The following is a 13,698-nucleotide window of genomic DNA, read 5'->3' as shown; positions in this document are numbered from 1 at the left end:
TCCTAGCGATTCCTTTGGTGTGAGAGCATGCGTGGAAGACGGGGCGCCGAATCCCAATACTACAGATATGATAACGATAGTTCATGAACAATCTAGCCTGGATCAGGCAATTAAACCACTTGATGACAGAATGAGGAAGACGCGCGTCACATGTGTATGACCCACAATCACCTAGGTCAAACACTGTGAACCCGTTAGCCTTCACCGGTGTTAGCCTGCTTTATACATCGAGTGTGGGCCTAGATATGAAAGAGAAATGTCTGGAAAAATAAACATATGAGAAAACAGCTCTTCTTTCGTATGTTTGTTTATGCCATGGCTATGTTTGTGAGTTGTTCGTCGATCACAGAATTTCAACACAAATTTAAACAAGGCCATATGAAAGATGTAAGTCTCCAATTCCAACTGGACAAGAAGCCTTATATAGACTGTTCTTGGACATGTGTGCCATTATGTGTCACACAAATTCTCTGCATTTCACCCCCTAATGAAGTTTTGAGCTGTATTCATGCCTCATTTTCAACAGGGCTACCAAATGAACATCTAAAGTCTATCAATGTCTGATGTAGCATCTATGGATATGATATCCGCACAAAGGCCAACCATATTTATCACATGGCTACTGTGTGTGACAAGGCTACTCTGTGTGACATGGCTTCTGTGTGTGACATGGCTACTGTGTGTGACATAGTGATACTGTGTCACATGGCTACTGTGTCACATGGCTACAGTATGTGACATCGCTACTGTGTGTGACATGGCTACTGTGTGTGACATAGTGATACTGTGTCACATGGCTACTGTGTCACATGGCTACAGTATGTGACATCGCTACTGTGTGTGTCATGGCCACTGTGTGTGACATGGCTACTGTGTGTGGCATGGTTACTGTGTGACAAGGCTACTGAGTGAGTGAGTTCGGTTTAACACCGCTTTTAACAGTATTACAGTTATATCACGGCGTGTCAGCTTAATGTGGGAGGAAAGCCCGAAGTGATGCATGTCTCAGACGTTTACCACTTCGGTGAAACCCACTAGCACAGGTATGGTATTGACAAACCTAGAAACATAAACGGGGCGAACCGGGATTCGAACCCACAATCATAGGTTTCTGGCGCGCCCAAGGGACGCAACTCTGCACAGCGAATCGCGGCGCCTTAGACGACTGGGCCACCCGTGCCCCCTGACAAGGCTACTGCGTGTGACATGGCAGTAGTGTGTGACAAGGAGACTGTGTGTGACATGGCTTTAGTGTGTGACAAGGCTACTGTTTGTGACAAATCATACAAAATGGACATTCCTCAAGTCCGCGCGTCAGTGAATCCGCACGCTTGTTCTGATTAACGCAGCAGACTTAATAAAAATTGCATATTAGTAATGTTGACCACGCCCTGAGGGAAATACATATCACATTCCTCCACTTCCGCGAAGACGTCATGTGGGGAAATATGCGGCCCAGGAGGATGCCATCAGTAGGTCACGTTAATATCAGTATTGCTGTACACACTTCGTGAAGGATATGTCTGTAAACAAATAGCTGGGATATATAGCGCTGATCTATCGAACAGCGAAAATAAAACATACTTCTTTAACTTCTTTCACTGTGACAGCTCAGTAAACTAAACAGGGGTGTGTGACCTTTGGAAAATGGACACAGGAACGCGCAGAGATGAAGTACTTGCAGAAAAATATGCTTAACGCCACCCATGAAGATATAAGTACAACTCAAGGGAAGGATGTCCTACCTGTTCTCCCCTAAAGAGGCGGGCAAGATGTCATCGACACATTATGTTTTACAAAGTTATGGCCATGTTTTTTCATAACATTGTGTACAGTACTGTCAAGTTCCCCGAAACCACAAAAGATGACGTTACATACATCAAGTGATGACTATGTTATCGAGTTTGACGACCGCCACCAAGAATTGATATTTGAACGAGCTGTGGCCCGCGTTTTTTTTTCTGTTTTTGCGTTGCACAGGTAGTGTTCATTTCAAGAGCATAACTTACATAACGCTTCCTATATCTCCTTGAAACCCATGCACATCAGGCAAGTGTTGAACTGGTGCCTTATATGTTCTGACATTTTTCGTTCAAATTGTTTTTTTTTCTTGTGCCAACCCATCTTCCCGAGGCAAGAGAGTTAACTGGCTATAAAAGTCCAGTTTCCACCCTTGCCGAACTAGGCTGGTGTTATGGTGTTACATTTTGGCTGGACTGACGAGTCTATGCATAGTCCAATCAAAATCGCGCACCGAAATCGAAATCCGGTTCGTAATCTGTCGTGCAGATTTCGATCGATTGCAGGATTTGCACAGCATCACAACCGCCAACTTGTTTTCAGCAGATATTTTCCAAATCTTTTCATGTTTTTAATCAAGATGCTCACGTGATTTGATGTCGCGATGTAAGACCCGTTTTATCACAGTATAGATCTTGTTTATCGATCAGATCGTCCTGACTGGGCGCCACCATTTTGTGTGAAGCAAACGCAAGTGATACGAGGGGTGGAATCTGATTGGTCCATAGGAGAGGTTTAGAAGGGACATAACTGGTAATTGCCACTGGTGGCACTACGATCGAGTCCAGTAATTCCAGCCTTGTTCGGCAAGTGCGGAAACTGGACTTTTTAAGTCAGATTCTTCTGATTGGTCGGTTTGGTCATGTGACCTCTGATGACGTCATTTGACATGCGCAGGGCATTGTGGGTCATGCGGGCGCATCCAAGATGGCGCCACTTCCGTTTCCGGTGGCGCGCGCATCCAAGATGGCGGCATGTCCGTTTCCATGAGGCGTGCGCACCTCTAAGATGGCGGCACGTCCGTTTCTGAGGGGCCATCTCCCCATCCAAGATGGCGGTACGGCGCCTCCAAGAGGGTAGGAGGAGAGAGGGCGGGAAGGCGGGAGGGGAGGGAGGGAGGCGGTGGCGGCGGCGGAGGAGGGGGAGGGAAGCGGCGGCGGCGGCGGAGGGAGGAGGAGGAGGAGGGAGACGGGGGAGGGTGTGGCAGGGTGTGTGCGTGTGTGTGTGTGTGTCGATGGCATGTGGAGATGATAGATCACTGAGACGAACTTATAAAAGTTATAATACACAGTCGATGACCCTGCCACTTTGTTGCTAGGTTGACGTCATATCGGCGAAGGATCTTGCAACAACATGTCACAAATCATGTCATCGGGTATGATGATGTGATTGTAAACTTTGAGGTGCAAGGCTTCGTTCCACAAGGCGATCGTGTATTGTAGCCCAATATGACAGCTGTTCGTCTAAGTTACAGTAGGTGAGTGGCGATCACCTTAGCGCTACGATCATGGTGTGGAACGGACGCCTGAATTCTAAAGGTGAATCGGCATGCACAGACATGAACGTGATGTAGGTATATGCCTACGTACTGTTACTCGTGTCTCCATGCAAAACGTGGTGTCACGCGTGACTACAAACAGACTTTTATAAATATGATTGAAATTTATACCGAGGAGTCGGTACTCGTGTATGTTTACATGCGTACTGTCATTCGTGTCTTCAAACAGACGTGATGTACTTCATGTCTTCATGCAAGCGTGATGTACTTCATGTCTTCATGCAAACGTGATGTACTTCGTGTCTTCATGCAAACGTGATGTACTTCGTGTCTCCATGCAAACGTAGTGTCATGCGTGACTACAAACACACGTAGAAGTATAGATCGATACACATGCGTGACGTTTGCAAACGTGATGTACTTCGTGTCTCCATGCAAACGTGATGCCACTCGTGTACACAACCATACATACACACATGTGGACTCCATGACGTCTTGCATGTTACTAACGATGTGATCAGACTCCATCCCGTGTTTGGGCTGACTGACACACGACAGCGGTGGTGGAGGTGGTGGTGGTGCTGATAAGCCATGCACGTGTTTTTTATGCATAAGTAAGACATCTCTTCTAGAAAATGTCTTACCACAGTCTGAACACCATGTGGACTCCATCACGTCTTACAAGGCAACTGATCTTTCAAGCATGGCCTTTCTCTTTTATCTATTTTTTAAATTTTATTCTTTACCTTTACAACGAGCATGTGCACTGACATGACAGACAGACAGACAGACAACATCTCAACTCAGCCTCTACCCTCGGTTCGGCATCCTATTGGAGTTGAGATCAATCAAGACACAAAGAGTCAGTTCAATTTATCCCTGTTTAACGATGACACCTAACACACTTCAACTTAGATACAGGGCAAACAATGCGAAACAATGTGAAACCATGCGGACAATGCGAAAAAGTGGATGACAACCTTCGTCATCGTCATCACACAGGTAGCCTGCTCAATGTTGCAACGAGTGCTGCTGTTGCTGCTGCTTCTGTTGGTGAGGGTGTTGCTGCTGCAGCTGCTACTGTCGCTCTGTATAGTGCTGAGATGAGTTCTGGTGCTGCTGCTGCTGGTGAGGGTGTTGTTGCTGCTGCGGCTGCGTGGAGTGTGTCGAGGAGTTCTGTTAGTGAGGGTGTTGCTGCTGGTGCTTCTGTTGCTGTGGGGGTGGTGGCTGCCGCTGCTGGTGCCACTGCTTGTGCCACTGGTTTTGCTGTGGATGCTGTTGATGAGGGTGCTTCGATGCCCTCACACCTGCCGCGCATTGCGTCATCTGTAGTGCATTGATGAATACTTTTAGTGAGGGTGTTGTTGCTGCGTCTGCAGCTGCATCTTCTTCTGCCTGTGTGGTGGCTGCTTCTGCTGCTGCTGCTACGGGTGTTGTTGTTGGTGTTGTCTGCGATGAGTACTGCTGCAGCAATGGTGCATGTGAGGTTACTGTTTCAACGAGTGCCTCTTCGGCTGCTTCAGGATCAAGTGCAAATCATAAGATCGCGCATTATGTGCCATCACATAAATGAGCTCCTCCTTCTGGACACTGGTGATGTTCTTCTTCTTCGTTTTCTTTATCCCCTTTTCCTCCAACGAGTCCACCTCCATGACATCCTCCCCCTTCCCCTCTTCCTCCTCCTCCTGGGGTGATGGACGTCGCTGACGTTTTGTTGAGGGATGGCCTGAGAGCGTTCCGTCCTGTTTTCTTTTGTATGGATGTGCAGTTGTCCCCTTGCGTGTGTTGCCCTCTTCCTCTTCCTCTTGGTTCTTCTTCTTCTTGGGTTTTTCTGCCAGTGTCGTCAACCAGACACACACATCGTGTCGCATGGTGGGGCCTCAAAACACTATCTCGCGGCTGGGACCATAACTTTCTCCTCACCATGGACAGTGTTCGCACATCTCCTTGGTCGCTTCACCGATGCATCGTCCACATCCTAACTGCACCACACACAAACTTGGAATGTGCTCCCCCGTGTCTTGCTTACATTCAAAATCATAGAAGACGTATTTGACATTGTCTCGTTAGATTTGGTTGTAGCATTCTTCCCCCTCTTCCTCGTTGGCTTCACGGAGAGGTGTCATGTAACAGCGATGGTCTGGGGTTCTCGGCACACTAAGCAGGGACGCTCTTCATCTGAGCACTCGTGATGAGCCATGGGGGTCTCCAAGACGCAGACCACCTGATAACAGGTCGGGCACCTTTGAATCGATTGACAGGCGCTGGGTTTTCCCTCTGACGGTGACTGGAGATGTTGGGTGTAACAGTGTTGATTTGATCCTAGCCTGTCGGGATCTGCTACGTGTACTAAAGTCACAACCATGGTGGCATCGATGTTCAGGGCTTTGTTGGACTGCATGTAAGATATCTAGCCCATTGAGATCTTCAAAGCGACGAAAGGGAATGCGTATGGGAGTGTTCAAAGCAGGGTGGTTTATACCTAGACCAATACGATCTCCTCTCTGGCCTGACATCTGTTGATAGTAGTCATCGATCATCCTGTCAAATAAAGCCGGCAGTTCTATGGGAACACGGTCCGGTGGTACGGTGTCCAAGAAGTCTGGGGTGAAGGTCAAACGATACGTATGGTTAGCAGTTCTTAACAGTCTGGATCGTGTTGTGTTTCCTCTCCAAACGATAGGGAGTACTCTGCTTGTCCATCATGATGGCGATGAGTGCCTGATGAACGTCAGCCCTTCCTTTATATAGAAAACCAAGGTCTCTGATTGGTTGAAATCTGACCAATCAGAAGTCAGCACCGACCAATCAGAAGACAGCACCCGAGCCGAGTTGTGCTTTCTCTCCCATGGAAAATGTATTTTTTTTCCTATGAAAAAAACAAACACAAGGTTTGGACCAATTTGGAAAACCGAGTCTCAGTCCAGGCACCGAAACGGATCCATCGGCGTGTCGCTTTTTGGACCCATCAAAACAGGGGCCCTTTCGATCCACTCTAAAAGTTGAAAAAATGAATTGTGTTGTCTTTTTAGGATTGGGAAATAAGCATGCTCACCCCAGGGAGAAAAACAGGTTACCCATCAGAAGCTTGGGTTGTCGTCCAATCAGGAAACAGAGTGTCAGTGCCTTAAAACCAATAGACGCTCCCTTGTCATCATTTTTCCTATGGAAAAGAAACACAAGGGTCGGGTCGGTTTGGAAAAGCTGGGTGAAAGTCGGAACGGTCCAATCAGCGCGCAGCGTGTTGGACCAATCAAAACAGGGACCATTACGATCCGCTCCCTGCATTCCTGCATGTCGGTTCACCTTTAGAATTCAGGCGTCCGTTCCACACCATGATCGTAGCGCTAAGGTGATCGCCACTCACCTACTGTAACTTAAACGAACGACAGTCCTTGTGCTACAATACGATCGCCTTGTGGAGCAAAACCTTGCACCTCAAAGTTTACAATCACGTCATCATAGTCGATGATGTCATTTGTGGAATGTTGTTGCAAGATCCTATCCGCCGATGTGGTGTCAACAAAGTGGCTGGGTCATCGACTGTGTATTATAACTGTTATAAGCTCGTCTCAGTGATCTATCATCTCCACACGCAATCGACACCCACCCTGCTTGCTTTGCCAACACAAACAACAACAATCCAAAAGAATCCACACCCTCCCCCCAGTCCTCTTTGAGGCACACGCCTGCCCGTCACACCACGTCTCTATGTATGTTTGTATGTTTGTATGTATGGTTGTGTACACGAGTGGCATCACGTTTGCATGGAGACACGAAGTACATCACGTTTGCAAACGTCACGCATGTGTATCGATCTATACTTCTACGTGTGTTTGTAGTCACGCATGACACTACGTTTGCATGGAGACACGAAGTACATCACGTTTGCATGAAGACATGAAGTACATCACGTCTGTTTGAAGACACGAATGACAGTACGCATGTAAACATACACGAGTGCCGACTCCTCGGTATAAATAATAATCATATTTATAAAAGTCTGTTTGTAGTCACGCGTGACACCACGTTTTGCATGGAGACACGAGTAACAGTACGTAGGCATATATACCTACATCACGTTCATGTCTGTGCATGCCGATTCACCTTTAGAATTCAGGCGTCCGTTCCACACCATGATCGTAGCGCTAAGGTGATCGCCACTCACCTACTGTAACTTAGACGAACAGCTGTCATATTGGGCTACAACACACGATCGCCTTGTGGAACGAAGCTTTGCACCTCAAAGTTTACAATCACATCATCATACCCGATGACATGATTTGTGACATGTTGTTGCAGGATCCTTCGCCGAAATGACGTCAACCTAGCAACAAAGTGGCAGGGTCATCGACTGTGTATTATAACTTTTATAAGTTCGTCTCAGTGATCTATCATCTCCACATGCCATCGACACACACACGCACACACCCTGCCACACCCTCCTCCCTCCCGCCTTCCTCCTCCCCCGTCTCTCTCCTCCTCCCTCCCCCTCCTCCGCCGCTGCCACTTATCCCTAGGTAAAGTAGTCATGTAAGTTAGCATTGGGGTTCTCTTGTGTTGCTTTGTCTTTAGTGACCTGGTCCACTCGATGGCGACTTGGCCAGTGATCGTCTCTGAAGCATGTGGCCAGATCTTTAGCCTTAAAATGTCTCTTCTCTGGTCACTGCTGCTGCATTACAACTCTGCATGATTCACTTCACTGCACTGACTGACTGGGGCAAGCTAGTCTTCTTTAGTATTTATATTTATCATAAGGAGGTAAGGAGGTGTGTGTGTGTGTGTGTGTGTGTGTGTGTGTGTGTGTGTGTGTGTGTGTACTGATGGCTGTTCTGAGCCTCATATCCCCACAGGTAAATGCCGTTCTTCCGCCCTAGATGTAATACCTCTGTTATATATACAAATACCTATGTTTTATACTCGCCGACAAAAGACACGCGAATGCCATACATGTTGGTAAATATATGAAGAATTACTCATATTCAAGAAATATTATAGATTGATTCGAAAAACAAACGAACAAACTGGTATGTTGTGTGAATCGACGCTTATGAAAGCATCACATGTGACGTCATAGACCCATGACTCGAGATGCACCATTTGGCCTCATGCAGGATTAGCGTGTAAAGTTGGCTGATTATTAGTTTTCTCATTAAGTGGAACGCATTGGAAACATCTCTTCTCAACGCAAAAACGTCTCTATGTTTCTATGGTTCGCGTTTTTTTGGCGTTGAATATACATTACAAAGAAACATATCCAACACAACACACACGTACACATATCATCCAACACAACACACACGTACACATATCATCCAACACAACACACACGTACACATATCATCCAACACAACACACACGTACACATATCATCCAACACAACACACACGTACACATATCATCCAACACAACACACACGTACACATACCATCCAACACAACACACACGTACACATATCATCCAACACAACACACACGTACACATATCATCCAACACAACACACACGTACACATATCATCCAACACAACACACACGTACACATATCATCCAACACAACACACACGTACACATACCATCCAACACAACACACACGTACACATATCATCCAACACAACACACACGTACACATATCATCCAACACAACACACACGTACACATACCATCCAACACAACACACACGTACACATATCATCCAACACAACACACACGTACACATATCATCCAACACAACACACACGTACACATATCATCCAACACAACACACACGTACACATACCATCCAACACAACACACACGTACACATATCATCCAACACAACACACACGTACACATACCATCCAACACAACACACACGTACACATATCATCCAACACAACACAACACACACGTACACATATCATCCAACACAACACACACGTACACATATCATCCAACACAACACACACGTACACATATCATCCAACACAACACACACGTACACATATCATCCAACACAACACACGTACACATATCATCCAACACAACACACACGTACACATATCATCCAACACAACACACACGTACACATATCATCCAACACAACACACACGTACACATACCATCCAACACAACACACACGTACACATATCATCCAACACAACACACACGTACACATATCATCCAACACAACACAACACACACGTACACATATCATCCAACACAACACACACGTACACATACCATCCAACACAACACACACGTACACATATCATCCAACACAACACACACGTACACATATCATCCAACACAACACACACGTACACATATCATCCAACACAACACACGTACACATATCATCCAACACAACACACGTACACATATCATCCAACACAACACACACGTACACATACCATCCAACACAACACACACGTACACATATCATCCAACACAACACAACACACACGTACACATATCATCCAACACAACACACACGTACACATACCATCCAACACAACACACACGTACACATATCATCCAACACAACACACACGTACACATATCATCCAACACAACACACACGTACACATATCATTCAACACAACACACACGTACACATACCATCCAACACAACACACACGTACACATATCATCCAACACAACACACACGTACACATATCATCCAACACAACACACACGTACACATACCATCCAACACAACACACACGTACACATATCATCCAACACAACACACACGTACACATATCATCCAACACAACACACACGTACACATACCATCCAACACAACACACACGTACACATATCATCCAACACAACACACACGTACACATATCATCCAACACAGGAAGTTGGCTGCAGTAAGTTATTTTATTAATAATTTGTAAACACATTTACATGAAGGTGATAACGATTACTCGATTTGCTGTTGTACATGGTCGATATTTGTATAAAGGAATTCTTTATTGAATCAGTAAGACCTATTTCAAAAGCGAGCAGCACCGAAAGGATGCAAGAACGAAATAAAACCACCACACACAGGAGTCCGAGTATACATAATGCTTATTCATAATACTGACTTAAATACACGCAAACCAAACTGATGTTTGAACTATTTAGCCATTCTATAGTAGTGTTCGTTTTTTTCCAAGTAAGAAAGATATGACTATCTGTAGTAGGCGCATGTGAAAACACGCCTTAATTCGCGATAAAGTGACTTTGTGCAACATTATGTCTTTTGTCTTATGTTTTGTCGTTGTTTATAGCACGTAGAGAATGGGATTGTTCGTACGTGGTTCATATAGTCACGGGACAGTGCCATTTTCTTTATTTGTCTATGGATCCGAGTTGATTGTGTATGGACGTGGAATGCCCTTAGAACCACTCAGAAGTCTATTATGGAGTCTAGATTCCGGGGGAAAGAGAACAACATGGATTGTTTAAATATGTACAGATGCACCAAGTGGACAAGACATATGTAAGCGTGGTTCTTTTAGACATTTTCAACACCGCCAGCGCTCATACGGCGTGTCGCTGATTTTTCGGAATTTCGCTTCATCAAATAGTTGAACCTGTCCTGGATGGTGGGAGAGGCTGTATACGGTTGAACTGAACGGTGAATACTACCCGAAACGCTGTCACATCTGCTTCCGGTGACAACGGAAACCACGTTGTCCAAACCAAGCAATGTTCTCATTCCCAGGAAAGCGAAGACCATAGCTTCTTTGAAGTTAATCGTGTCGTCGTCGGTTTTCTGGACCTTAATTCCACACTGTTTCAGTTTCCCCACTAGTAAATTCATGAGGTATTTATTAAACGCCCCGCCGCCCGTGATGAGAACAGTCTGCTCACTACTCTCCACCTCCTGAGAGCAGTCGGCGCATGCCTTGGCTATTCTGTTTGTAATGTGTTCTACGAATGTCCGCTGCATGTCTGCCACAGTGTACAGCTTGTCCTGAAACAGAAGCTAAATATACAGGTTTGTGTAGCAGCAACGCAGGAATACATGAGAACTATAAACACACAGTCCTATAAAGTTATAGTCTTGGACTCTTTTGCACGAATTGTGTTGATTTACAGGCATGAGTGAGCATTGGTGGTGCCTATGCCATATCTTCCATCGACTGCATGCTTCTCAAAGGTTCTACCGCACCATTAGAACAACCATATCTGAGAATCGGGCACAGGTCAGTTTTAGGCTGGAGCAAGGAACATTGTGTCGGCCCTATAAGTATACTGTATGATAGCCGTACATCAGCTTCTGCAAACACTGCATAACAGCAGAGACCATAAAAAAGAATCTATGTTTTGGTCTCTGATAACAGTACACAAACACTCGGGGCCGTAAAATACTCAATGCTGTAGGCCCGAGGTTTCACATACACTGCATGACAGAACAGTTTTAACTCAATAATTGAACATTTGTACTGGATGTTTGTCCGCAAACACCGGTAGCCAAGTGATGACGTAAATCCTGTTGGGGTTTCGTGCCGGAAGCTGATGTACCGTTCCCATATAAGTGTCCTAAGTTCTGGTTGCGGGTGGTTTATAACCCGTTTCAAACATATAGCGTCTTCCACGTAGGGCAGATTTCATTTGCCGGAAGAGGAAATAGTCACTGGGGGCTAAGTCTGGGCTGTAGGGTGGGTGATTTAACTGTACAGCCCAGAATTAGACCCCAGTGACTATTTCCTGTTCCGGCAAATGAAATCTGCCCTACGTGGAAGACGCTTCCAGGATGACGAGGCCATGAAGGATGCCACATAGGCGTGGTTAGCGGGCCAATCTGCGGATTTCTATAAAAGTGTAATTAAAAGCTTGAAGGACAAATGGAATAAGTGTATTGAGGGGAATGGAGATTATATTGAAATATGAAAGTGCAAAAGATATTCTGCGACTTGGTCTTATATTGAAGTTGCAAAACTTATTGAATGCCCCTCGTATGTTTGACAAACTGCTTTTATAAAAAAACACTTTGATGTACTAATGGTATGTTGTTTTACATGAAAAAATCTAGCACTTGTTCTCGATGCTATATATGGCTGAAACTCACTCACTCATTGAATGATAGACCCCGATGCGCTGTGATAACTGGACTGCCGGGCTGCTTTCAAGCTAGATTATCAAACTTATTTTGCTGATAGGTAATTGCTGTTTACATAATTTAAGTCAACAACTGCAGGGAAAGGGTGTCTACACGCTCTCGGAGTTCAGGGGTAAAACCTACAACAAAGTAACGTGACAAAAGCGTCTTACATCCAGAAGTGGGAATATTTCCTTGTCGATCCACTCGATGCCCAGTGATTTTGGTGGCGGTTCCTCGTAGTACTCCAGACACTCGAGCTGCTGCAGGAGACTGTCCTTGACCACCCCACGTGACGCAATCTCGCCGTCCACATCGTACTCGCGCGCTCCGTCGAACTGTTTGGCCAGTTTATTCAAGACAATATTGCATGGGCAAATGTCAAAACCCTTCCTTCCTTTCTGTCCAACATTGGCGATACCTCCAAGATTGATACACAAATCAGCATGACTGAACAGGAACTTTTCGCCCGAGGGTACGAGCGGTGCCCCTTGTCCTCCAAGGGCCAAGTCCTTGGCTCGGAAGTTGCACACAAATGGGCATTGTAGGTACGTAGATGTCGTCTCGCCATCCCCGAGCTGAAACGTAAAACTGCTCTCAGGTTGATGGAAAATTGTGTGACCGTGGGACGAAACGAAGTCCACCTTTATTCTCTCTTTCTCAATGAACTGTTTGACAGCGTCGCCTATGAAATGACCGTAGTCGAAATGCAACTTAATGAGATCCACGCCGGCTAGTTTCGTGGCCCGTCTCAGCTTGTCCGTCCATTCCTCGCCATAGCACACAGTGACAGCTCGCTCTATCCGGTATCCCCACACATCCGTTTCGATGTCGCCTGTGAACTCCACATAGCATATGTCCAGGCCGTCTAAGGACGTACCCGACATCACACCTATGCCTTTGTACGACGCCATTACTCAATACGTGCACATGTAAAAGTCCCAACACGTCGATATGTGTGCAGCGGGGTCAGGTCGCACAATGAGGAGTTTACATGTCGGTGTGGGACAGCAACGCAGTTACACAACATATAGCTGATAGGCGAGATGTTGCTGGGTCAAGGTTGGTTAATTCGGTGAAAGGACTAAAACTGATAACAAGTTTAAACACAATAAACCAAATACAACACAGAGTAAAGGTCTTGTTCGGCATTATTGCTATGCATTACTGCATGGTGTCTATTAATCGTACATTCATTTTAGGACTGATATTTTATTTAAAAAACAAGATAAATGATTGACAATATATTGCGTAGTTACGTGAATCTTGTTCAAATGAGTGAATAACTGACGGGGCTCCCACACATGGATATGATTTAATTCCT

At 45.5% G+C, this 13,698-nt stretch overlaps 1 protein-coding gene across 1 annotated transcript; it reads right to left on the bottom strand.

Moving 5' to 3' along the window:
- Window positions 1-10,143: 10,143 nt before the first annotated feature.
- LOC124115010 (anhydro-N-acetylmuramic acid kinase-like) lies at window positions 10,144-13,413 on the bottom strand. Its single transcript, XM_046475790.2, has 2 exons — window positions 12,548-13,413; window positions 10,144-11,246 (listed from the first exon to the last, which is right to left on the bottom strand). The coding sequence occupies exons 1-2, from the start codon at window positions 13,286-13,288 to the stop codon at window positions 10,785-10,787; spliced, it is 1,203 nt and encodes a 400-aa protein (XP_046331746.1). The 5' UTR covers window positions 13,289-13,413; the 3' UTR covers window positions 10,144-10,784.
- Between the last annotated feature and the right edge of the window lie 285 nt (window positions 13,414-13,698).

This window comes from Haliotis rufescens, unplaced genomic scaffold (genome assembly GCF_023055435.1).
Source record: "Haliotis rufescens isolate VD_foot unplaced genomic scaffold, xgHalRufe1.0.p SCAF_7, whole genome shotgun sequence".
In the NCBI taxonomy this organism is placed as follows: domain Eukaryota; kingdom Metazoa; phylum Mollusca; class Gastropoda; order Lepetellida; family Haliotidae; genus Haliotis; species Haliotis rufescens.
The sequence above is the reverse complement of the archived record's forward strand: the minus strand, read 5'-3'. Positions and strand labels throughout refer to the sequence as shown.

Excerpts from the sequence above, each read along its gene's own strand:
- LOC124115010 (XM_046475790.2), bottom strand. The coding sequence starts at position 13,288 with ATGGCGTCGTACAAAGGCATAGGTGTGATGTCGGGTACGTCCTTAGAC. Across the intron at positions 11,247-12,547 it reads AAATATTCCCACTTCTGGAT|GACAAGCTGTACACTGTGGC; the intron begins GTAAGACGCTTT and ends CTTCTGTTTCAG.